The following is a 26,696-nucleotide window of genomic DNA, read 5'->3' as shown; positions in this document are numbered from 1 at the left end:
TAAAATACATGGGACCCCCAAATTTCACAAACCTAAAACTCTCCACCCCCTCCTTTCATCCTGTAGTATACAGCACAGACAGCCCACCTAGAAACTGACCAAACATTTATCCAAATTCACTTCCCTCCCTTACAGGCAACTCTCCATCTATTAAAAACTCTCTGCACTACACAATATTAATAGAAAATCTACCTTTCACAGATTCTGACATCACGGTTAGTTACGATATTACTCTATTCTGCACGTTTGACATAGACTCTTAATCTGATTAAGCCACATTTCCCACATGACATAACTGAATTATTCAGATTCAATGCATATGCAGGTTATTTCCTATGGAAAGGAAAAATATACAAATGTCTTGATGGGACTGTTATAGATTCCATTTTTTCCCCTCACCTTCCCCAGCTAACTTCTATATGAAATATTTTAAAATCCAAGCACTCAACACAGTCACACTTAAAACAATAGTTCAACTGTGGTTATGTTGATGGGTTTGTTGTTTGGCCCCATGCTCCAGGCACATCTTAACAGCCAACATCTTAAAATAAACTTCACCATAGAAAAAGAAAACAACAATTGTCTTTCCCTTTTTAGATACATAATGGTTCAATATCCTTCTCCACTTAAAGAAAATCCACTCATACAGAAAGCTATTTACAAAATCACACCACCACCCTTTCCAACAGTAATACCATTCTCAACGCATTTACCAAGAATATCTGTTTAAATGACAGTCCTTGAAACTGAGCTTAGGGACCTTTGCTAAACCTTTTAAGCCAATGACTACAGCCCATATAAAATAGATAAAATATTGCATGCACTACCATCTCGCCTACACCCAAAACACAGCAAAACCATTCCCATCCCATATGTTAAAAGGTACATCAGAAAAAATAGACAAAATTAAATTCTTTGCAAATAAGATTTCCATGTAACTTTCAAACCTTTCATTCAGCTAGCTAACTTCATACATTTTCCTAAAGATCAAATGCATTCTCTTGAACATCCCAGTGTATAAAATTCCTTATGCTTACAGTTTCACCTACTATGGATGGACTTGTAGATCAGTTAGCATCCACCTTGAAGAACACAAAAATTACACCTGTGATCAGCTGTGTGGCAAGTCAGGATTGGCAGACCATGCTCTGGATACTCCTTCATGTAGGATTAGAAGAAGAACATCTTTATCACACAGATGTCATTATATCACAGATGTCTGAGAGAGACTTTACCAAAGATTTGGGAGAGTGTCAGTTTAAAACTTGATGGCTTGACTTCTTTAAATTAACATTGTGGTTATACGATAAATAGAAGGAACCATGTAAGGACATTAGTTCTGTTGTAAGTTACAATTTAAACTGTTTTCCTCAATTACATAATGCTGCGTGCATATCAGTTATAATTGTGCTCCAATGATGCTAGTTAGAAAACCAGCGAAACATTAGCGAGTTTAATAAATATATTTTTTCCTCCCTCTCCTGGTGTTGTTTATACCGTAAAACATTATGAATCATCAACAACACCTTAGCCTTTCTATAAGTATTTTTCTCTTTCAATTTAAGTGCTTTTACCTATGAACAAATAGCAACTTTATAGAAAGTTTTTATCCCTTTCTGTACTCACATACTTGAGAACAGAAGAGTACTCAGGAATACATAATACAGATGATAGCAATCAGCTTGATTTAATGATTCATCTTTTACTATTTCACTCTACTCTTTCCTGCTGCTTGCATTTTCTACAACATAGTCTACCCTCACTATAACACACTTGTAGGGTCAGTACAAGGAATCGCTATAGTGACTGATTAATTTGGGAGTTTTTTGGCACAAGGACAGCAAAGGTCATTACTGCAGTAGGTCATGGGTTAGAGCAGTACAAAAGGGCAGGTGTGAGGTAGCTATAGTGGATATAGTTATAGGAATAATATATTACAGTACAATACAGTTTAGTAAAGGATAATATAGTGGATAGCTTGCCATAATAACTTTCTGTTAGCATGGCATTGTACCCAGCTTTGGTAGAATCTTTCCGGTATTTTGTTACAGCAGCATTTGCTATAATGAGAGCTCACTGCATTTCATCATCAGTATATCAGTGTTTATCAGAATTAGAAAAGGCCATTTCCTCAGACAATGTTCACTAATTCAAATGATCACAGTTTTAACTCCAACCATAAATATCAAATTTTTCTTCTTCATCATTTATTCCCTTTAATGCTGTTCTTCAATCAGCTATCCTTTATATTTCCTAAAGGGTACAATGTGTAGATTGACAAATCCAATGTCAAGTTTTTTTTTTTTATTTCTACCCATCATGGTAGTAATGTACTATAGGCCGAAAAATCTCGTGTCGTGTTGTTGAAAGTTTTTTCCACTTGGTTATACTATAAATTAATGATACCAAGAAATTACATACTTGGCTTAATCCTTTATCCAAGTGTAAGCAAATGAAGTTTGCACCTGAAGTATTTTCAGGACTGGGGCAACTCGTGGTAAAGGTGGTATGACTTCACATCACTTGCCTTGGTATTTCATAATGCAAAGCACATCTCCTTGCAGACATGTATAATGCTATGCATTATGGGAAGGGTCACTACCCAGACCACTTTCAACCTTTATTGAGGTCTCATCAGTGAGAGCCAGACCCGGAGGAGATACCAAGGTTGAAGTAATGCAGAAGTCATATTTCCATATATGACTTGCCAAAAGTTGTCACACTTTATTATTAAAATACTCTGGATTAGAGATAGGTAGTTGTTGAAAGTTTTCTACTTGGTTATACTATAAATTAACGATACCAAGAAATTATATACAGGTTCAAGAATTGGGGAAATCCCCATACGACACGGAACATGATGAGAACTTTTAAGAGCAAGCACCATCTCATTCGATATTTTTCATTCGAGCGTGTATGTCATGTCAGATTTGCATACAGAATTTTAGAATTTTAAATTCATTTTGTTCTTGGGGTATTAAACATATTTTAAGACTTTCACTGTTATCTTCTTTGAATGTATTATTGAACCTTTTTTAAAGAAGTGTTAAATATTTATTTTTTGTAAATTAATTTGTAGCCCTGAACAATGCCTGCCGGAAATAAAAAAGTATCTCTTAAAAGACATTTCATCTCGCTAGAATTAAAAATAAAGATTTTGGATCATCTTAGAAAGGGGAGAAAAGTATCATATGTTGCAAAAACCTTGGATTTAAATGAAGCAACAATCTGGACCATACAGAAAAATGAACAGAAAATTAGAGCTTCCTTTGCTGCAGGTTGTTCTATCTCCGCAAATATGACAGCTCGTCCCAGAGCACCAATACTTGAAAAAATGGAAAAAGTTCTTAGTATTTGAATTGATGACTGCTCAAAAAAACGGATCCCACTGGACACCAATATTATTAAACATAAAGCTTTAGCTATTAACTCTGACTTTGTTGCTAGCAAAGCTTGGTTCAGCCGTTTTGGAAAACACTTTTCACTACAAAACATAAAAATACAAGGGGGAAAGCGCATCAGCTGATAATGAAAAGTTGCACCAGGTTTTAAAGCATCAAAAGACCATGTAACATTACTTATGTGCAGTAACACTTCAGGCAATCATATGGTAAAACACATGCTAGTTTTTAAATTCCTCAATGAAAAACCTAAATAAGAGTGCTTTACTGGTATATTGGATGGCAAATAAGAAAGCCTGAGTAACTACCGATTTATTTAAAAAATGGTTTCTAAACTGTTTTGTACTAAGTGTGGAAAACTACTTAAAAGCAGAAAAATCTAGATTTTAAAGTTCTACTGATATTGGATAATGCACCCAGCCATTCGAAAGATTTAAATCACCCAAATGTCAAAATAATTTTCTTACCACCAAATACAAGTTAATTACTTCAACTGTTAGATCAGGGTATTATAGATACATTTAAAACTAAATATTGTATTTGCCGGCATGTAAGACACACTTTTTTCTTGAAAATAGGTCTGAAAAACAGGGTGCGTCTTATACACTGATACTCAGTTTTTTATTACAGGTAACCCTTGTATAACGCAGATGTTAGGTTCCACAGAAATGCCATGTTACATAAATCGCATTATGCGAGACTCATATCACATAGAAAAAGTAGGGTTATGTTTCAAAATCATTTTATTTATTTTATTTTAAATTTTATAAACAAAGACATATCCAACAAAAATATATTTTTATTTAATTCAGGTAATTCATGTAAGTTAAGAAAACATAAATTATGAAACAAATACATAGTATAAAATTAAAAAAATTACAAATTGTACTTTTTACACAATTTGTAAGCAGCTATACCGCGTGAAATGGGAGGCATTGGAAAATGAGGCTGTGAGGAAGAATTTTGCAGATGACATTTCCTCCAGGTTCAAAGAGATTCCCAAGCATACTGCAGATGTTGAGGAGGAGTGGAAGCTGTTCAAGAACAGCTGTCACTGCCTCTGCACTCTCATGCTGTGGCAGAAAGCGGCTCGTCATGGCAATGGGCAGTGAGAAAAGGACACCTTGGTGGAACCAAGAAGTCCAAAAAACTGTCCGAGCAAAAAAAAGGAGTTCTACCTAACATGGCTTAGGGTCAGGTCACCTGATATGCGTTTGTGATATGCTGAGGCACGAAAAGCTGCTGCTGAGGCAGTAAAGACAGCAAAGCAGAAGGCTTGGGAATCCTTTGGAGAAAGATTAGACTCATCCTTTGCAAATGCAAAAAAGTATTCTGGCAGACCATTTGCCGCCTTCCAGGGAGGAAATCGTGCACAGCAAGGGCAATTAAGGCCTCTGATGGTGCACTTTTAACAACCGAGAAGGATATCCTCCACAGATGGAGGGAATACTTTGAGCCTTCTTAACCCGGGTGGCTCAGCAGTCCAAGAGATGCAGATCGGGGCAATGACTAGTCTTGCAGCAGAAGAGGTCCATTTAGCAAAAAAATCGCTAAAATCGGGCAAGGCTGCTGGCGATGATGAAATTCGGCCTGAAATGCTAAAAGCCTTAAATCGAGATGGTGTTCTCTGGCTGATTCGAGTGTGTCAGGCTGCTTGGATATCTGGGCGAGCACCAAAGCAATGGCAGACAGGCATAATAATACCAGTCTTCAAGAAGGGAGACCAGAAGGATTGCAGTAACTATCGTGGCATCTCTCTGCTCAGCCTGCCTGGGAAAGTGTATGCTAGGTGCTTGGAAAGACGGTGCAGGAACATAGTTGAGTCAAAGTTCCAGGAAGAACAATGTGGCTTTCGTCCTGGTAGAAGCACAACTAACCAAATCTTCACTTTAAGGCAAGTCTTTGAGAAATCTTGGGAATATGTCAAGAATGTCTACACGTTTTGTGGACTTGGAGAAGGCATATGACCGGGTTCCTCGGGATAAGCTTTGGCAAGTAGTACAGGAGTATGGAGTGGATGGCCAACTATTAGCTGCCATCAAATCCCTGTATGAATGCCCAGAGTTTTGTGTCAGGGTAAACAGCACACAGTCTGAACCTTTCACAGTCTCCGTTGGCCTCCGCCAAGGGTGTGTTCTGTCACCCCTCCTTTTCATAATATTTACGACTGGATTGATAGGCACAGCCGAGGAAGTGAGTGTGTCAGAATTGGAAGATGTAGCATTGGATGTCTGCTTTTTGCAGATGACCTAGTTCTGATTAGCTCTTCCACAGATGACCTCCAGCAGACCCTGGATAGGTTTGTAGCTGTTTGTGCAGACGCCGGAATGAAGATCAGTGTGGCCAAAACTGAAACATTTGTGGTCTCAAGCCAACCATCCCAGTGCACTCTACATGTAAGTGGAGTCCCAATGAGGCAGGTGGAGAAGTTTAAATACCATGGGGTCCATATTCACGAATGATGGAAAATGGGACGTAGAGCTAGATACTCGAATTGGCCGAGCAAGCTCAATATTGCTGGAGCTTGGCCGTTCGGTAGTATTGAAGCAGGTGTTAAGCCAGAAGGCAAAGCTGGCTGTCTTCAATACAGTCTATGTCTTCATCCTCACCTATGGTCATGAGAGTTGGGTAATGACCAAAAGAATGCGGACACGAATCCAAGTGGCTGAAATGAGGTTCCTTCGAGGGGTTGCAGGGCTGACAAGACTAGACAGAGTCAGAAGCTCTGCAATTCGGGAAACCCTCAATACTCAACCACTGCTTCTCCGTGTTGAGAGGTCACAGTTACGTTGGTACGGACACCTGGTCAGAATGCCACAAGAGAGGCTCCCTCAGCAGGCCCTCTTTGATTATATCCAAAAATTCTTGGGTAGATAAATTTGGGAATCCCACCAGAACATCTGAGCTTGGTGGCAGAGGATCATGACCATTGGAAGTTCCTCTTGCAGCTGTTGCCCCCAAAACCCAATTAGGAAAGGTGGTCCTTGAAGATGTATGTATGTACAAATTGTACGTAAGCTTCATTGCAAATAATGCATAAATGTTTTAGGCAAAATAAAATAAAGTGCATATTTAATCTTTCATAGCACAAGGATTTGAGGATCAGTTAATAAACATTGGTTTGTCATGTAATCATCTGATGCATTACTACAAAACAATAGAGTAATTCTGTCGTTGGAAACTTTGAATCCAGAAGCTGATGTTTCATTTTTCGAAATATAAGTGCACCCCCCCCCCCCCAATATGACCCAGATTCATCTGCATTGAACACCTGGTCTGCACTATAAATATTTATAATCTTCGAGAGCTGTTTGTTTAATAGATTTCGATCCAAAGGAATTTTCTTTTCAGTGCAATCTTCTATTCAAATCATTAGAGATTTTTCCGATTAGAATATCGCATACAAGAGCAACGCGTTTTGCACTTATCGCTGACCCAGCAATAACACTTACTCGGATTTTATGTTCATTTTGTTTGATTGTTCAAATTGAAGATTCATTTAAATTCAAAGTCCTTGCAACAACTTCTGGTTTTTCTCCATTTTTCAACCGATCCATGATTTAATTTTTTCTTCGAGAGAAATGAATTTTCTTTTCAATGTTGGTTTTCCCTTTCGTTGCAGTTTATGGCCATTACTATAAAAATAATTTTTTTACGTAAAAAATGCATTACATAATAATTATGTGTGTAACTCACCAGAAAATAAAGTGTTCTCAGCTTGAGCTTAACACACTTATGATTTTTTAATGCACTTTCTTGGCAGAAAACGAAGACAATTTTCAACAATAAGCACTTTATACGGTAAACAATTGACATACATGCATGTTAAAGGGTATTTCCCCCTAATATAAATTCACTACTTATAACTACATGCGCGATATGGGTAGATGCAAATTTAACGAAGATAAAATTTGATTTTCAAGTCGCACGGTGAAAATTGTGAAAAGATAAAGGGTTACTACAATTTGTAGACCGCGTTGTATAAGTACCACGTTATGCAAGGGTTACCTGTACTTTCATTTCTCAAAATTTTCTCTGTTCCGAGTTACGCAATTTCTTTCTTGCTTCCTTGTGGTGTGAGAGCATTCCAGTGGATGCACATGCACTGTCAACGACAATCACAGCTGTTAAATTACAGATATGCTGTTAAATTTTCTCTAAATTTCTTGGCTAATTATGGCTGAAAAAAATCGACATTGCTACAATATTGCATACAAGCTACGTTGCATATGCTAAAGAACATGGAAACAGGGCTGCAGAGAGGCAATTCGGGCCACCCCCAACTGAGAAAATGATAAGAACTTGGCAGAATCAGGAAGAGGATATAAAAAAAAGCAACTCACAGTAAACATAACCTACAAAGTGGAACTGCAAAATGGCCAGAACTTGAGGCAGAACTAAATACTTGGATTTTAGACCACAGAAAAGTGGGACTTTCAGCGTCTACAAAAATGATCATTCATCAAGCAAAAGCGATAGCCACTAACAGAGGGATCACCAACATTACTGGATCAACATCATTGTGTTAATTCATGAAGAGAAACCAGCTATGTATGCAGACTAAAACAAAAATATTACAAAAGATGCTAGCTGAATATGAAGAAAAAATTATTGAATTTCATTATGTAAATTCATTATAATATTCAGTGATAAAGTTTTTTTCCTCAAAAAATGTGTACAAAAAAGGGGGGTGGCGTCTTATATGCCGGCAAATACGGTACATCAGGAAATCGTAGCAATGGGTTTTGAATAAAGTCGACAAGAAATCTATCAAAGTCATGGAGGCATAAAAACTTTTGACAATTTTGGATTGTATTAATCTCATAACTTCACCGATCAAAGAAATAAAACCGACAACATTAAATGCCTGTTGGAAAAATACATGGCCAGAGTCAGTTCAAAGCAAAAATCTAATTGAGCCAGCAGAAAACAGAATGGATGCAATAGAACTTGCTAAGTCTCTAGGAGGGGAAGGTTTTGACAATATGAAAGTCGAAGATATTCAAGATATTGGTGGAAGAAGAGACTGATGAAGCAAATTTGGTGGAAATGGCATCTGGGATAAACCATATTAATTCAGAGGATGATAGCACACATGGAAATGATGAAGTTAAACATTTTACCCTAAAAAAGTATAAAGAAAGGCATAGACTTATCCGAACAATTGGAGATACTAAATGAAGATCCACTGAAAGAAGTACAAAATTTAAGAGAGAACTTCACAAGAGCTTAGTTCCATAGAACAAAATTTATAAAGATCTCTCAGCTAAAAGCAAACAATTGAAAATAACAGATTTTTTACAAAAAAAAAGTAGAGCATAAAACTCAAGATGATACCGAAGAAAGCTCAGAAGATGAGGATATTTAGGCAGAAAGAAAACCTCGTTTAATGGTGCTTAGTAGTGATGACGAAGAAATCATTATGTAATTATGTAACAATATTAATATGTAATACTTTTGATCAATTATTATTTTAATAAACCTACATTTCTCTTAGTTATAAAAAGAAAATAGTATAGCTTTTTTAACTTTTGGAAACTAACCCTGTTTTTTGTACTAGTTCTTTGTTTCATATAACACGAATTTGCATAACACGGCATTTATTAGGAACCTAATGACCGTGTTTTACTGGGGTTACCTGTACTTGGTTTAATCCTTTATATAAGTGTAAGCAAATGAAGTTTGCACCTGAAGTATTTTCAGGACTGGGGCAACTCATGGTAAAGGTAGTATGACTTCACACTACTTGCCTTGGTATCCCATAATGCAAAGCACATCTCTTTGCAAATATGTATAATGCTATGCATTATGGGAAGGGTCATTACTCAGACCTGGTATCATCTCTGGGTCTGGCTCCCACTGATGAGACCTCAATAATGGTTGAAACCAGTCTAGGTAGTGATCCTTTCCATAATACTATGCATTATGGAAAGGGTCACTTCACAAGCGCAAACTTCGTTTGCTTATACTCGGATAAAGGATTAAACCATATAATTTATTTTATGGTTTAATCCTTTATTCATTAAAGTATATAATTTCTTGGTTTCGTTAATTTATAGCATAAACAAGTAGAAAAACTTTCAACAGCTACCTATTTCTAATCCAAAGTATTTTAATAATAAAGTGTGACACATTTTGGCAACTCGTATATGAAAATATGACTTCTGAATTACTTCAACCTTGCTATCACCTCTGGATCTGGCTCCCAATGATGAAACCTCAATAAAGGTTGAAAGTGGTCTGGGTAGTGACCCTTCCCATAATTCACAGCATTATACATGTCTGCAAGGAGATGTGCTTTGCATTATGGGATGCCAAAGTAAGTGATGTGAAGTCAAACTACCTTTACCCAGAGTTGCTCCAGTTCTGAAAGTACTCCAGGTGCAAATTTTGTTTGCTTACACTTGGATAAAGGATCAAACCAAGTATATAATTTCTTGTATATATCGTTAATTCAAAGTATCAGCTATCCATCCAACTTTATATACTCAAGGCAAAAGGAGACACTTCAAAGAACATACTCTGAACAGGCAGCAGCAAAATGTTCAACCCCACCATTAAAAATCTCATATTGAGGTAGTAGAGTTTTTGCTCCTGAAACTGAAGTTTCATCTACAAAACAGACTAACCAGATGGAGAACACAAAATTACTAGACAGAATTTTATTACACAATTGCCTGGCCACTGCCTCTCCATACTTCAAAATGTCATCATTATCGATTGAAGCTTTCAACAGCTGCAGAATTTCTAGCTCTTCTGCTCAAGAAAAAAAAAAATTACTCATATTCCACTACTTTATGTGATAGGAACATCTTTATGTACTATGAAACTTTTAATAGCTCTCAACATCTATGAAGCAGTTTATCCCAACCAGAAAAATGTCCACCCTTCTCTCTTCGAAGGACAGGCTTCCTTCACTTGGTTTTCTAAGTACCTAGAAGATTCCATGCTCTTATGGCTTGTCTCATTAAGGATAATCCAGCAGATCTGCCCTTGTCTGTTATGAAGAAGCATAAATAACATCAAGTATACTGGGCCTGAACAATCTTGTTGAACATGCAATCTCTACTAAGAGTTAAGTTCTCTGGAAGAAAATTAAAATCCTATATTACAATACATTTCTTGTGGAATGTCTTTATAAGGAAACTTAAAATGTTACTTCATCATTCATAAACTTAAATAGATCTGATGGTCAACATTCATCTCCGTTGTGGAAGATAGTACTTTTTCAATCCGCTAACCTTCTCCTAATTTGTTCATTTAATTCTGTGTACATACACATTAATAACTTCTTTATGTTATTTATATATTATCTGATTACATTTCTGTATGACAGATACCTTTGTCACTTATGAGAAAATTTTACTGCCAAGAACAAGTTTAATGTGAGTTTTCCATTTTTTTTTATTTTTAATAATTCAAACTGCCTTTCTCGATTATGCTAAAACATGCAGATGTACAAACCTCAGTGTACATAAACCTTAATGGATTTGGAGAGATTCATCTTCTAATAATTCATGTGGCAATTGCTTTAGAAATTCAGAACAAAATTTCCCCACTAAACATAAGAACAGGATATGTAATTATAAGATACTGATGCAATTATTGCATACCACATTCATGAAAATTCACTGTTTACATGCTCTTTACACTGTAGCATGCATTTTTATCTACTCATATGTACATGGTCAGGATATTAATAGCATCACCTCTTGAAAATGTTGCATTAGCTGTGAGAAAACAATGCATACAAACTCAGATGCATTGTGGAAAGCTGCTGAAACCACTGGCAAAACCAGTTAATGTAAGGAAACACAAACCACAGTAAAATTTTAATAAATTAATTACAATATTTCAATTTAATGAAATTTGAACAGAACAGATTAAAAATAAAATATGCAGTAACAAAGGAAATGTTTTATATGCAATTGTGCATAAGTTGGGTTGAAAACTATAACACTATTGATGACAAAGTTATTTGATAATAATTTCCCAAATTTGAGGAATGATTAAACAATCATTGTGAGCCAGATTAAGGTAATGTAACAACCATTGCAATGAATATACGTTCATATTTAGAAATGCTTCTATTTAGTAATTTTTGTTGTTCTAGTGGATTCCATGGCTACTCTTAATCTCATGGTGGGCTAATTCAGATTCAAGAGGTTTAAACAAGTGAATCAACTGAAATATAATGTTGAGAAATAATTTTTCACTGATCTGCCTGTTTGACCTAGCATAAGATAAGATGCAGGAACATGGGACTTGATATATACCATCTAGTAGTAAAGGAGAGAATGTATTAGGGGAAGGTAATAGACAACAAATTTTGCTGATGGATTTGAAGGTTCAAGTAAGCTGAAATTGCTTGAGAATCTTAGCAACAAAGTTTGTAAGTACATAGAGAATGAGAAATGTACAAATTTCATTTTTATTTGGAGGAAGAAATGAGGAGAGAATTATTATTTTGGATTATGACCACTGCAAAGGACAATCTACTTGATACAGTTTCTATTTCTTGTTGGATGGGCTCTCAACACTACAGATTTCATTCCACTTATAGCATTAGCAAAACTGCAGGATATTAGCTGGGCCAACCCTTACATATATGGTAGTGGGACACAAATAATGTAGTGCAGCACAGTGCTTTAGAATGAAACATTCTGATATATATATATATATATATATATATATATATTGCTGTCATCACATGCTGTCTATATAGCTATATAAGGTCAACCCCTCCTTCCGAACTTAGCTATCACCTACTTTCGATGGCATGTGGAGATCTTTGGGACAGATCTCCGGAAGTGAAGTTTGTAATATAGTATGATGAGTGGGAAGGCATGTGATAAAGTCTACAAGGATAGAAAAATAACAGCACCACGGTGGACATAAAAAGTTAAAGAAGCAATCCTGGAAAAGTCATGGAAACACATCAACCAAGAATATAGAAGATAAATATCAGGAAGCTATTGAAAAGTTAGAAAGGAAGGAAAGAGTGTTGTAAAAGGAATCAAAGATAACATGAAAATTGAAAATAAGAATATTCCAGATGCTTGTAGTAATTACTTTGAAAGACTGTTCAATGAAACAAGCAGTGACAGAACAGTAGTAGAAAATATTCAAAATGAATGCAAACAGGAGTATAAATCAATCCTTGAGGTAGAAACATTATGAAAATTATGGAAACAACTACCATATTAGAGTAAAACTTTAGTTTAAATATAAACAAAAATAAATACTCAACGTTTTGACCTTCACATTAAGGTCATCCAGCTGAATTTAATTTTGTAATCTAATAGGTAATAATAATACCAGGACACTAGCTTCGATGTAGTAAGGTGTTTCCCCCCCCCCTGCCCAATCACAGGTCAGGCCATTAGTTTTAATAGTTGATCGTCAACTTTAGTATACTATGCAGATTGTAGTGCAGCTTGTTTCTTTGTATATATGTATATACTCCAGATGATGAACTTAATGTGAAGGTTGAAACAGTGTTTATTTTAGTTTATATTAAACTATAGTTTTACTCTAACACAGTATTTGTTTCCATAATTTTCATAATGTATTCCAATAACTGTGTAAGTATGAAGGAAAGGATTCTTGAAGTAGAAAAGAAATCAAAAGTCTAAATTTGGAAAGAACTAGGATAGATGATATTCGACAAAAAGTGCTCAAATATAGAGGTCGAAAAGTTCTGCATAAATCAGAGGGCCTGGTCAGAGGGTGAAATTCCACATGATTAAAGTAGAGTTCTCATAGTTCCCATCTGTAAAAAGAGGAATATCACATTTTCTGGACAATGTCATGATAATATGAAAATAACACAGGGATTCCTCTACTAAGCATTCCAGGTAAGATTTATGAAAGCAGTGGAAGAGAAACTTGGAGAAGGACAAGCTGGATTCAGATGAAACAAAGGTTTAAGATCAGATTTTTACTTTGCCATAAATAGTAGAGAAATCATGGAAATATAACAATGATCTATAAATAAGTTTTATAGATCTAGAAAGACATACGACAGGGTGCCCAGGGTTTTTCAAAATGCTACAATTATATAATATAAATGGAATATTATACAGAGTAATGCATAGTCTGTATATAAGTTTTAAGTCAGCTGTTAGACATGAAGGAAATACAGGAAGATAGTTTGGTGTAAAATCAGGTCTAAGACAAGGATGCACACTAACTCTAAATCTTATTCATTATCTAGATAGACTGTATTGTGAAAAAAAACAGCTAACGCCTTTTTATTCCCGTATACGGAGAGTAGGCAAGGCCATTTAGCCCTATCTAACTTTTGGAGACTGAGTGGGCAGTTCAATCTCCACTGGTACCAATCAGCAATAGATGGCCCAAGGCTATCACTAATTAAGCGGTACACAGTGAAGAGACACGGCTCAAATGTGCCGCCATCTCGTGGTCCCTAACCCTAACACAATATATTTAATGTCTGAAATAATGTGGGTTCTACGGTCGATTTTCTTGAGTTTTCGGGAGGAAAAACCCGCTTGCCCGTGCCAGAGATCGACTAACTCAGGAACCGGTCGAAAAAAGGCTTAGAAAAATCGAGTCTAGTCGCTGACTAGACTCGAACCAAGTCTTCCTTCGTGCAAACGCCACCACTGTTCAATTCTTTCATCTCCACCTTACTCGCAGATGGCGATAACTCCTCAGCTACCATCTGCAGCACCCCCCCCCCCCAAAAAAAAATAAATAAAATGGCATCAAATAATATTAGAATAGGAGATATCAGACTTATCTCTCTGCTTTACGAAGATGATGATAAACTCCTAGTGAGTCTCTAGGATTCTCAAACTAAACAGAATAACAGCTTTTACAAATTCGGCATGAAAATCAGCAATAAAAAGACAAAAACCATGAAAACAGGTAGGATTATAGAAAATTTAAGCTGCAGTCTCAATGGAGAACCTATAAAACAAGTAAAATATTTCAGCTATTTAGGCAGAGTGGTTCGTGAAGATGGAAAATTAAACTGGAAATAGATAACACAAGTCTCTGATATATTCCTTTTGTCTTATTTCTAAACTTCTTGAAGTTTGTCCTATGTAATTAAGGCCACAAGAACATGGGATATTGTAAACTCCAGAATGTTTGTTGAGAGGGTTGTGGTCTTTGGGTGAGCATAACAGATTTCTTACTGTCATAATTTTATTTCACAAAAATTGGTCATTGAACATGCGCTGAAAAAGAGGGCGATCTCAATTATGAGAGATGAAGGAACATTAACAGAAGAATTACATTCTATTCTTAACTACTGATCAGCAATGGATATCCCCAAACAAAAATAACAAAAAGAATAACACTCTCTAATCCCTCTCTACAACAAATCCATGACATTCATTACAGAACTTCAATTTTCATTCCTTTTGTTGGCGAAGTATCACAAAAAATTGCTAATCTCCTGAAATCTAATGACATTAGAGTGGCCTTCAAACCAATTATGACAGTAGAAATCTGTTTGGAAAATCGATTTGGAAAAGGCATATGATAAGGTGCCAAGAGAGAAGCTATTTAATACGCTGCAGTTATATGGTGTCAATGGGGCATGATATCGAGCAATACTTATGCGGATGATGTTATACTTCTAAATAAATCCGCTACAAGTCTGCAAGATTCTCTGACTAAATTGAATAGTTGTTGTAATAGATATGGTATGAAGGTCAGCAATAAAAAGACAAAGACAATGAAAATAGGCAGAATCGTTGAAAATGTCAACTGTGTTGTGAATGGAGAACCTGTGGAACAAGTAAAACATTTCAGCTACTTAGGCACGATTTTTACTGAAGATGGTAAATTAAATATAGAAATAGACAACAGAATCAGCAAAGCTGGTATGGTGGGAAGTCAAATGAATAAATTCATATGGAATAAGAGAGAAATTAGTTGGAACACTAAATTAGCTGTATACAAGACAGTGTTCAAACCAGTTTTAACTTATGGATCTGAGAGCTGGGTCAGAAGTAAAACACTTGACCAAAGACTAGAGACCGCAGATATGAGAGTCCTGAGAAAGATTAGAGGCGTGAACAGATGGCATCAATGGCAATATCATATCAAAAACGAGGATATTAGGAAAGAACTTGATATTGTCAGCATCCAGGAATGTGTTAGCAGAGCTAATCTCAGGTGGTATGGTCACCTAAACAGAATGGGCAAGGAAAGATTAGCAAAACAAGTGTTCTCTGCCAGGTTGGCAGCAAAACGACCCAGAGGAAGACCAAGATATAGGTGTATTTATACGGTACAAAGTGCCTTAGACGATAGAAATATAAGATCTGATAATGTTGGAGTCTTGACAAGTAACAGACTGATTTGGAGGAAAATTGTAGATAGGAAGTTAGTAATGATATAATTTTTTCATGTAGTACTATCATATCCTGTACACCCCTTGTGGGTACATGGCAGGAATTTGATGATGATGATGAAATCTGTTACGTTCACCCAAGGACCACAACTCTTTCAACAAACATCCTGGAGTTGACAACATCCCATGTTCTTGCAGTGTGAAGTACAATCAACCCCAAGTGCATCATTATGATTGTGATACTTGGCAGTGGCGTAATGCTCTGGAGTTGTTTCTCTCATAGGCACAGAATTCTGGTTGGATGAATAATGAAAGGTAAGCGAGGCACTTTTCAATAATGTAAAAAATGTACAACATCAATCCATGAAATTTTTATATTTAATGTAGTTCTCCATGGATATTTGTAATTATATATAATTAGGAAACAATTCTTTGATATGTTAAGGGACTACATTCACCTTCCAAGCAAAGCAATCATATTTCAGAGATTGAAAATGCCAAATTGATTTGCTGGAAAAAAAAAGCGAATCATTTAGCAATATTATTTCCTTTTTATGCTGTTCTATTTGTCAATGGAACAACATGTATAGGAAGTTTAGGTGTATGAGAATGCATAAAATGTGAGTGGCGAAATACCTTTTCAGAGCATGCTTAGTTAGATGCTAGAAAGTGCATCTGCAGTAAATACAACTGAACACTTATCAAAACTTATCCTATACTTCCTATTCTCTTGTTCATTTACAACATTCCTCTTATGGTACACATCCATAGTACACCACGGGTAGGATAAACTTTTTAAAACCACTTTACACTTCTAATAAGCAGAGTGGTGGTGAGTTTACTCCAGGCAATCAGTATCTTTTACACATGATCAGAACTCACAGCCTACTGGCTGAAGCATGGATAATATCCTCTTGGTCAAGTAGGTGGTCAACAAGTGAACAATACCTGGATCTACAAAATATTTTAATTTTTCCAACGAATGCCACTCTGTAGTATGTAAGTGGAAAGCATATGCCCCCCCCCCCCTCTTTGGAGTGCAATTCCTCCAACTAACTAACTGAGATCTTGAATCCAGCAAAATTTAATGTACATTTATAACTACCATGACCATTTATGAAAGGTAAAAGGATACATGCAGTAGTCTTAGTAGAAACTACCTTCATTAGATTCACACAATATCACCAAACTACACTTCTTCAGAGCATTTTTTCAAAATACTAATAAACATACTATGTATATTGCACAAAAAATGTTTAAAATATTTTAACTAATTCAATACTGAAATACTTTTACAGGAATTAATTTTGTAGGATTTAATAAGTGAAAACAAGCTGGCAAATGTAAATTCACTAAAAGGATTTGTAAGAACCCCCATCAGTAACTTCACATGAACTCACTTTCTTTCATAAATATACACAAATATGCATTACAACTGAACACTAACCTCCATATAATAAAAAACAAAGAATAATGTCTCTGTGGAGAGTCGCTGGAAGAACTCTACAGAGTCACAGTGTGGTAAACTTGAGGGATAATAAGACGGAACTGGGCATGGATTCCGAGGAAGGTAATGCCTAGAAAATATGAAGAGAATGTAGATATTTACACTATTATAACTTTATGCTTATTAAATTTGCAAGGCATACTTTCTATACTGATTTCTTAATCATGATTCCCTTATCCCCCATATGATGCAAACTAATTCATATATACGATATTTTCATCATTTTATTGAAATTTTTAGATATTTATCTTATTTCAGAATATGACACAGATAATATTAATGTTATTTGTGTGTATACATATATATATATATAACCCTCTCCAAATATGCTTAAAGATATTTGAATCTTAACTAAAAAATGAGTATGATCAAGGCTCTATAAGGAGCCTTGATCATACTCTGCTTATTAGAAGTGTAAAGTGGTTTTAAAAAGTGTAACTTAAAATGCTTATTACTCTTTTACTGCAGCATTCATAATTGTAAGATTTTAATAAATCAGACTAGTATAAAATAAACAACTTCTAAAGAATAACAAAATTGTTTTCTTTAAATCAACTCCAACTTTTATTAGAAGTGCTGATGCATTCAAATCAACTACATGTGCACTTTAAGCAAATCAATGCAACTTAGTAATTTTTGTTTAAACAGCTAGCTTAATTCAGTAACAATTAAAATTTTATGAATTAATAAATAAATAAAGAAAGAAATAAAGAAAAATAAATAAAATATTTTTCTTTTAAAATCTTATAATGAAATACTCTTTGTCAATACCAATCCATTTGTGTTGTATATTTGTTCTTTTAATTAATGTATCACAGAATTATTAAATTATTTTCTTTTTGGTTTATTCACTTTTCATAATTACTGAGGATGCATTTATTATTATTATTTTTAATATGGGAGAATTATCATTAGTAACAGCTAATTCTATTCTTTGGAACAGAATATCACTTTTTCTACTCGAAAGATTACAACCTCTAGCTCTTAAAAAAATCTCATTTCTACTCTCTTAACCTCTGTTCACACACACCATTAATTTGCTATATGTTCTACAACCTCTCATGACATTAAAAAAAAAAAAAAAAATACTATATTACATATATATGTAAAATCTGATACATTAAATATATTGAACAAGAAATATAGCAATCAGTATCAAATAGAAATTGTTACACACGCACATTTTTTTAAAGGAAATCTTACATACAAAATGTAGTTTAACATATGGCACAGTAATACAACGATGGGCAGAAATTTGAGAAAAAAGAAGGAACTTGTTCAAAAATTTGTATTTTTGAACAAGTAAAAATACTGTAAAAGAACAGTTAATTTTCTAGACAGGCTAGGTTAGGTGTTGGAGTTATTTATTATGCTTTCATATTTCAAAACACCCAAACAATATATAAATATTTATTAAATGACTGACATTTTTTTAGTTTCTTAATCAGTATCTTCAGAGTTCAGAGAACATGTATAAATTAAAAACACTACTCCCTAAAATAAACATAACATTGTGATATAATATAAATATAATTATTAAGGTGGAGTGATGAATTGTCAAATTTTGTTGGGGGAAAACTGGTCAACAATTGCCAAGAACAGAGAAAGGTGGAAAGAACTGGAGGAGGCCTTTGTCCAGCAGTGGACAGAAAATGGCTGAAAAGAAGAAGATAAATTTTAAACGAGAAAGGAGAATGAAACAATGTACTTAATGGATTTGCAGTCAACTGAAAAAGGACAATGATACAGAGAAGGAAGATAATACCTAAAAGAAAGAAGCCTTTTTGTACATCAGTATTGGTTGCAAAATTCTATGTCAGCCACTATCACAGATAATGATACAAGAGAGAGAAAGATGTAAACCTAGCTGAAAAGCTCAGAAGACTGAGAGTAAGACAGTAAATTACACAACAAGCATTTTTCTTTTCTTCTTTCATCATCATGCTTGTCAAGGATTTAGGCCTAGAGTGGCCTATTCCGGTCACTTAGAAGCCATCGTTGAATCTCTTAAGAGAAGGTCCTGGTTTTCTTTTTCCTAGTGGTTTGTAATTTAAGGATCATTTTGGTAATCTTTCTGTTTTCATTCTTTCAACATGTTCCATCCATTTATGTTTATATTTTTTTCTATTACTGATTCCTGGTTTAATTTTTTCATAATTTCTTCATTTCTTTTGCAACCGAATAGAGTATACTTTGCATAGTTTATCGCATAAACCTAATTTCAGCTGTTATTAATCTTGGTCTGTCTTTTTTGTTTTATTTGTAAAGATTTTAATTCCATACAACAGGATTGGTAGGGCTAATGTACTACATATGTATAGTCTGGTTTGTTTTTAAACTAGGTTAGGTGTTTACATAGAGTTAATTACACCTGTTATTTTTTTAATACAGTAAACATCACTTAACGCGATTAATTAATCCATCAATTAATGCACGCTAAGCAAAATCGCGTTAAGTGAATACAATAAACAATAGGAATAATTATAACCAGTGGTGAGCTATAAGGGGCTCACGCGAGACCTTGATTAAATTTTTCTCAAATTTGCGAGCCCCTTGTTCTTCTTGTTTAATAATCTTGTAGAACTAGAAAATAACACCATGGAATGTATACATGCTACTATAATTGTACTTTAAATTCATATGGATTTTCTGATAACTATATAAAAAATAATTTCGTTGCATTTTGTTCTGATAGAGCTAGTGTAATGTTAGGAAACAAATCAGGTGTTGTAATCAAACCTCTACAAAAATTTCCCAACGTTGTGATATGGCATTCGTTTTTTTAGCTCATCATTTACACTTAGCATTAGATGATTCGATAAAAAACGTTAAAGAAATAAATCATTTCGAAATATTTATGGATAAATTGTATGCTTTTTATCATCAATCACTAAAAAATCAACAAGAGTTAAATACAATTGCAAAAGACCTTGGTATTGAAATTTTAAAGATCGACACCGTGTGTTTGGATCATGATGGACAGCTTGCAGTTTACGAACGGAACGACTCTTGCCTCTTGCTTTGTGAAGAAATTACTCAACTTTATGCAAGCATTTTGCATCGTACGATAAATATAAGGGCTTTTTAAACTGACTTCTCAATTTGGAATTTTTAAAAAGATCTATCATTAATGGTTGATATCCTACAGGAATTATCATATCTGTCAGAAGCTCTACAAAGTCGCAATATAAGTATTTTATAAGGTTTTTTTTTTTTTTTTTTTTTTTTGCTCAACGATGCGAGCCCTTTGTTAAAATTTCCATAGCTCACCACTGATTATAACTCATCCATCAATTAGCGTAAATTTGAAAAAAATATTATAAGCTATATTAAAGGTTAAAATCACCAGTTAATAAAAAATCAATCGCTTAAATTTTTATTTGAGGTCTAAACATTTGAGCTACTTTTTTACAAAAAAATTAAGTAAAGAATAGTGCTCGACTTTTTCATTTTATCATGCAATTTGCAATAGCTGATGATCGCTTTACCAAGTTTCTGTGGACTTCGAAGATTTGTTCCATATCAGGATTAGCATCAAAAACAAAATTACTTTAACATGCTCAATGTGATTGAAAACTAGCTCAAGTTCTTTTGCAGTTAGCTTCTTAGTCGTAATATTCTCTTCTTGTTCGCACTCTTCATCAACTTCTTCATATGAACTCTAGTTGAAGAATGGGAATGGGAATAAAGCAAGTTTTCCAGCTTTTCCTCTAACGTAATTATTATTTTTTCTTTTTATTACTGCCATTTTCTTTATAAGTCTCTTTTCCATATCAGGGGGTTGAATATAATATAGTCATAGAGGTATCTAAATTAAAGAAAATGAACGAAAAGTGATTGGGCAAGAGAACAGAGTTTGCACGTGCGCTTGCAAAGATAGCTTTGAGTCAACTGCTGAGTGTCGTCGGCATTGACAAGTGCCATCGCTCGCTGCAGATTGGCGACAAAAAAATTTTGCATAACGTAAAAAAATTACGTTAACTGATTGATCGCTTGTTTCCTGCAAAAGCGGGAAACAATCCTGGATTCTACCTGGAATCCAGGATTCCACTACCTGGAATCTAGAATCCAGGAACAAACCTGAATTCGAAAACAAAGAAATTCTAAAACAGAGACAAAGATTGGAAGCAGCACAGATGAAGTTTCTAAGACCTCTCCTGGGACTCACTAGATTAGATAAAAAGAAAAACACAGAAATAAGAGAACGATTAGACACAAAGAACATCATACAAGAAATAGAAGAATATCAGCAAAATTGGCTACACCACATAGAAAGGATGAATAATAGGATTCCCAAACTAAATATAAACCTACAGGAAGAAGAGACCACGGATGTCCAAGACTAAATGGAAAGACTCACTTCATCTGCATAGCAGGAACAGGACATAAAAAGCCCATTTGTGAATTGCTCAGATGATGACAATGAGATAAATATTAAAAAGAATTTTAGGCAAAAGGCCAGGTCTATACATGATCGTGCTTTTCTAAATCCATTCTGTACTTCTAAGATAAAGTTTTCAGAATATATTTTTTAGTTTGTTATTTAAAATTCTGCTATATATTTTGTAACAGGAATTTAGAATACTTATACCTCTATAATTTTTAGGGTCATTTCTACTACCTTTTTAAAGATAGGGTTCACAATTGCTTTTTTCCATTCTATTGGTGGGTTACTTGTTGAATAGATTTTATTTATAGGAGTCTTTCTTTGAACCTTATTCCTGCATATTTTGAACCTAACTTATCTTCTCCAAGTGATTATCCATTTCTTGTTTCTTTCAGGCTGATTTCTAATTCTTCTTTAGTTATTAAAGAAGAATTAGATTAAATTAAATTAAATTAAATTAAATGTTTGCAGGTTATCTTTTTAAAAAAAATTTATCTGTTCACAATTCAGTATAGAAATTCTTATAATTTCAGTTCGGTGTTTAATTTTACGTTTCCTTTAGTATCTGTACTTAAAATGTTTCAAAGTCTTATATACAGTGGGTCTTATTTTATATAAATTATGTTGTAAATTAGAAACAAATTTTTTCCATGATTCTCTATGTCTTTTTCTGGTTTCTCTTTTAGCTTTGGCTCTTATTTATCTTCTAATCTTTTACTGCATAACCATTTATGATATGCTTCTTTCTTCATTTTAATTATTTCTTTAATTGTATCATCCCATATCCTCAGTTTTTTCTTATTATTGATTTTTTTTTTGTCTTTCCTATGCTTTCATTTGTTGTATTTAGTATCACCTTTATATTAAGCCATTCTATTTCTATTTCTTGATTCTGTTTTATTTTATCTAAATATTGGTTAATTCTTTGTTCATATAGTCATTGTATATTTGTGTCATTTAATAATCTAGTTTTATAAACAAATGTTTTAAATTTTCTTTCTGTTCTTGTTATTTGTAGCCATTTAGGTGGTAATCTTAATTTTATTTTAACGAGGAAGTGGTCACTACTTATTTCATATCCTCTGTGAACTCAAACATCTAAAAAGAACTTTGATGGCTTTTCATTTAAGATAAAGTAATCTATTAATGATTTCCATCCTCTTGCTGCCCAAGTATATTTATGCATGTCTTTATGTTTATAGAAAGAATTCATTATTTTAAGGTTATTATAAACTACAAAGTCAATCAATTTTTTACCATTCCTGTTTAGAGTATGTTCTCCATACATTCCTATGTTATTATTATTAATTTTTGTGTTTCCAATTCTTGCATTTAAGTCTCCTGCCAAATTACATAATCATTTTTATTTATGTTGTTATATATATTTTGTAATAACTGATTATAAAATTCAATATTATCATCTTCTCTTTCTTCTTCTGGGGCATATAAACCAATTATTGTTAAATAACCTCTATCTATTTTTATTCTAGCTTCTATTATTTGTTCATTCCATACTTTATCATATTTTAACCATTTTGAAAGGGAATTATGAATCCAAATCATAACACCTGCTTGTGTTCTGTCTTTTTTTTTTTTTTTTTCCCCATAACAAATTCAATCTAACATTTCAAAGAACAGTCACTTCAGTTTCTCCAAACTTTTCCATGGAATTTCATCTTAGGTAGAAAAGATAAATAAGTCAGCTAGAGAGAGACTTTTCTTTTGCAGAATTCATACTAACCATTATACACTGGTTAAAAGGTTTTCAGAGCAAAAAATAAAAATAAAAAATAAAAAAATGTACTGTTGAAAGTTTATTTTTTTCACTTGGTTAGAGTATAATGAAATTAGTTTAATCCTTTATCCAAGTGTGAGCAAACAAAGTTTGCGCCTGAAGTATCTTCAGGACTAGGGTAAAGTGATACAACACCAGAGCAACTCATTGTAAAGGTGGAGAAAGCTACCAACACTCCTAACTCAGTATCTCCTATAATGCACAACACATCTCCTTGCGGATATGTCTAATGTTATGCATTAAAGGAAGGGCCACTACCCAGACTAGTTTCGACCTTTATTGAGGTCTCTTCAGTGGGAGCCAGGCCCTAGTGGAAATACCAGGCAGAAGCATTAGCAGGTCATCTCTACCTATAGGAGTTGCCAAATGGTGTGCCACCCTTTTTTAATAAATTACTCTGGATTTAGAGAAAGATGTTGAAAGTTTATTTTTTCACTTGGTTAGAGTATAATGAAATTAGTTTAATCCTTTATCCAAGTGTGAGCAAACAAAGTTTGCGCCTGAAGTATCTTCAGGACTAGGGTAAAGTGATACAACACCAGGGCAACTCGTTGTAAAGGTGGAGAAAGCTACCAACACTCCTAACTCAGTATCTCCTATAATGCACAACACATCTCCTTGCGGATATGTCTAATGTTATGCATTAAAGGAAGGGCCACTACCCAGACTAGTTTCGACCTTTATTGAGGTCTCTTCAGTGGGAGCCAGACCCTAGTGGAAATACCATGCAGAAGCATTAGCAGGTCATCTCTACCTATAGGAGTTGCCAAATGGTGTGCCACCTTTTTTAATAAATTACTCTGGATTTAGAGAAAGATGTTGAAAGTTTATTTTTTCACTTGGTTAGAGTATAATGAAATTAGTTTAATCCTTTATCCAAGTGTGAGCAAACAAAGTTTGCGCCTGAAGTATCTTCAGGACTAGGGTAAAGTGATACAACACCTCTCTCTCTCATGTCATCAGCTGTTCATTTCCTTATGATAGTTGAATATATGCTATATTCTCTTGATTGTGACTGCATGAGTGAAATCACAACACAGGTATCACAAACATTAAAGAGAAATTTTTTTTCAGTAATGGTGGATAGAATACATTTATTTGCCATGTAGTGAAGTTTCCTTTCCACTTGATGATTATTTCATTGCACTCAGAAGATACTTCAGGCGCAAACTTTGTTTGCTCACACTTGGATAAAGGATTAAACTAATTTCATTATACTCTAACCAAGTGAAAAAATAAACTTTCAACATCTTTCTCTAAATCCAGAGTAATTTATTAAAAAAGGGTGGCACACCATTTGGCAACTCCTATAGGTAGAGATGACCTGCTAATGCTTCTGCCTGGTATTTCCACTAGGGCCTGGCTCCCACTGAAGAGACCTCAATAAAGGTCGAAACTAGTCTGGGTAGTGGCCCTTCCTTTAATGCATAACATTAGACATATCCGCAAGGAGATGTGTTGTGCATTATAGGAGATACTGAGTTAGGAGTGTTGGTAGCTTTCTCCACCTTTACAACGAGTTGCCCTGGTGTTGTATCACTTTACCCTAGTCCTGAAGATACTTCAGGCGCAAACTTTGTTTGCTCACACTTGGATAAAGGATTAAACTAATTTCATTATAAAAAAATGTACTGTTAATAAATGTATCCATTACTGTTCAGAAAAAAATTGAACCGAGTGTGAGCAGACAATAACATGTTTTATCCTTCTTTCTTCAGAGATTGAATGCAAACTAATCTCAAAGGTGCAGGATAAATACTAGTAATACAACAGGAGAATATACAAAGAGAATACATAACAGACCACAAATTTTCAGAACAATGAAAAAAAAATGCAATGGAATTTTAGCATCAACACTGAACAACATGTCTAATCTCTTTCTGACAAAAAGGGAGTATGTTATGCATACAGAAAGGAAGGGCATATTTTTATGTCTCTTCTCCAGAAGGGTTGTAAACCTATATAATCCATAAGTATACAGTAGGTGGGCTAAGAATTTTTTATTCATTTTTATTTTTTGTATTTTTTTTTTAAGATTTACTTTTCATAACCTGGAAATTCTGCTATAGAGACTGAAAATTGAATTTTTTTCAAGCCGTGTGTAGTCTACAATAAGATGATTAGTAGTTTCACATCAATCAATGAAATTCATTTTTTCCTAAAAATTTACTGAGGTCATAAATGCATGACTGGAAGAAGTAAAGAGGGATTTTTTTCATCAAGTGTGACACTGATATAGCAAAACATTTCAAGTTCAAAAGGGATGAAAGCAAGATTACGCAAAGGACAAGAGTTAAACAGTTCAGGCAAAGAACTAGAAAGCATAACTGCTCTCTGGATATAGAGCAAGTTTACTGCTTTCTGCTCCTTCACATTTAGTTCTGGATGTATTCGTAGTTTGCTTTCAAACATTCTGGGTTTGAGATTCAACAGAAAAGGAAGGTACAGATTTTGACCAGTCATTTGCGATATGTACTTGACTCTTCTCTTGAAGACAGTCTTGGCAGACTTGTTGGAGAATCAAGGTTGACATAACAGACCTCACTGAAGTTGGAAATAAGACTATATATATAATGTGTGAATTTAAAGTGAAATAGAAAAGAAAAAAAAATTTCCACACCTTAAGGTAAGAAAATGAAACACAGAAAGTCATGAAGATCATTCTGCTTGATATTCATATAAATCCAGATAACACAAGAATGAGAGCAATTATGTAAATATTGCTCCAAAGAGAAAAGAAATAATATTAAGAGTTCTGAACAGTCAGAAAGAAACACATCTGCAGTATACTTAGAAGGATCACTGGTGAAGAGAACAACTGAGGTGAGATTGTTGGTGACATCAAATTGCAGAGTACCTCTACTAGTTGAATCAGTGCAGCAGATGAAAGACAAAATCAGTTGAAGATGCCCACAAATTCAACTGATTTTCATTAAGGAAGATGAGTTCACCTTCAGGATAACTGGACATTTAAAGAAAAGAAATTTAAAAAAAAAGAAAAAGAGGTCAGAATAGTTGTTCATATTAAGAGTGATAAAGTTACTGGATAAATTTCGTAGAATGAGACAAAGAATTTTTGCGAGTAGATCAAGAGAGGAAATTCTAAGTTGAGCACTCTCTCATATGAACTATTGTCACAAATGCTACTTTTCAGATGAAAATTTAAGTGGGTGAATGATAGTACAAGGGCCCTGACAACCCTTTTTTCTTTTCCTTACATCACAGAATGCTGACAGCACACTACATCGTATGTAGCAGATCCTGAAGCTGGTTGA

The 26,696-nt window shown here is 34.3% G+C and overlaps 1 protein-coding gene across 4 annotated transcripts in view; it reads right to left on the bottom strand.

Moving 5' to 3' along the window:
* The window catches only part of LOC150103008 (CCR4-NOT transcription complex subunit 3-like), a 447,199-nt gene that overhangs the window by 50,176 nt on the left and 370,327 nt on the right, over nt 1–26,696 (bottom strand). For all 4 annotated transcript variants that reach the window (XM_090398514.1, XM_090398516.1, XM_090398518.1 and 1 more), the window contains exon 15: nt 17,180–17,309. In XM_090398514.1, coding sequence (XP_090254640.1) covers nt 17,180–17,309 — 130 coding nt within the window. The remainder of the gene's footprint in view (nt 1–17,179; nt 17,310–26,696) is intronic.

This window comes from Typopeltis vanoorti, chromosome 9 (assembly GCF_054136105.1).
Source record: "Typopeltis vanoorti isolate ZY-2024b chromosome 9, IOZ_Tvanoo_1.0, whole genome shotgun sequence".
Classification (NCBI taxonomy): domain Eukaryota; kingdom Metazoa; phylum Arthropoda; class Arachnida; order Uropygi; family Thelyphonidae; genus Typopeltis; species Typopeltis vanoorti.
The sequence above is the reverse complement of the archived record's forward strand: the minus strand, read 5'-3'. Positions and strand labels throughout refer to the sequence as shown.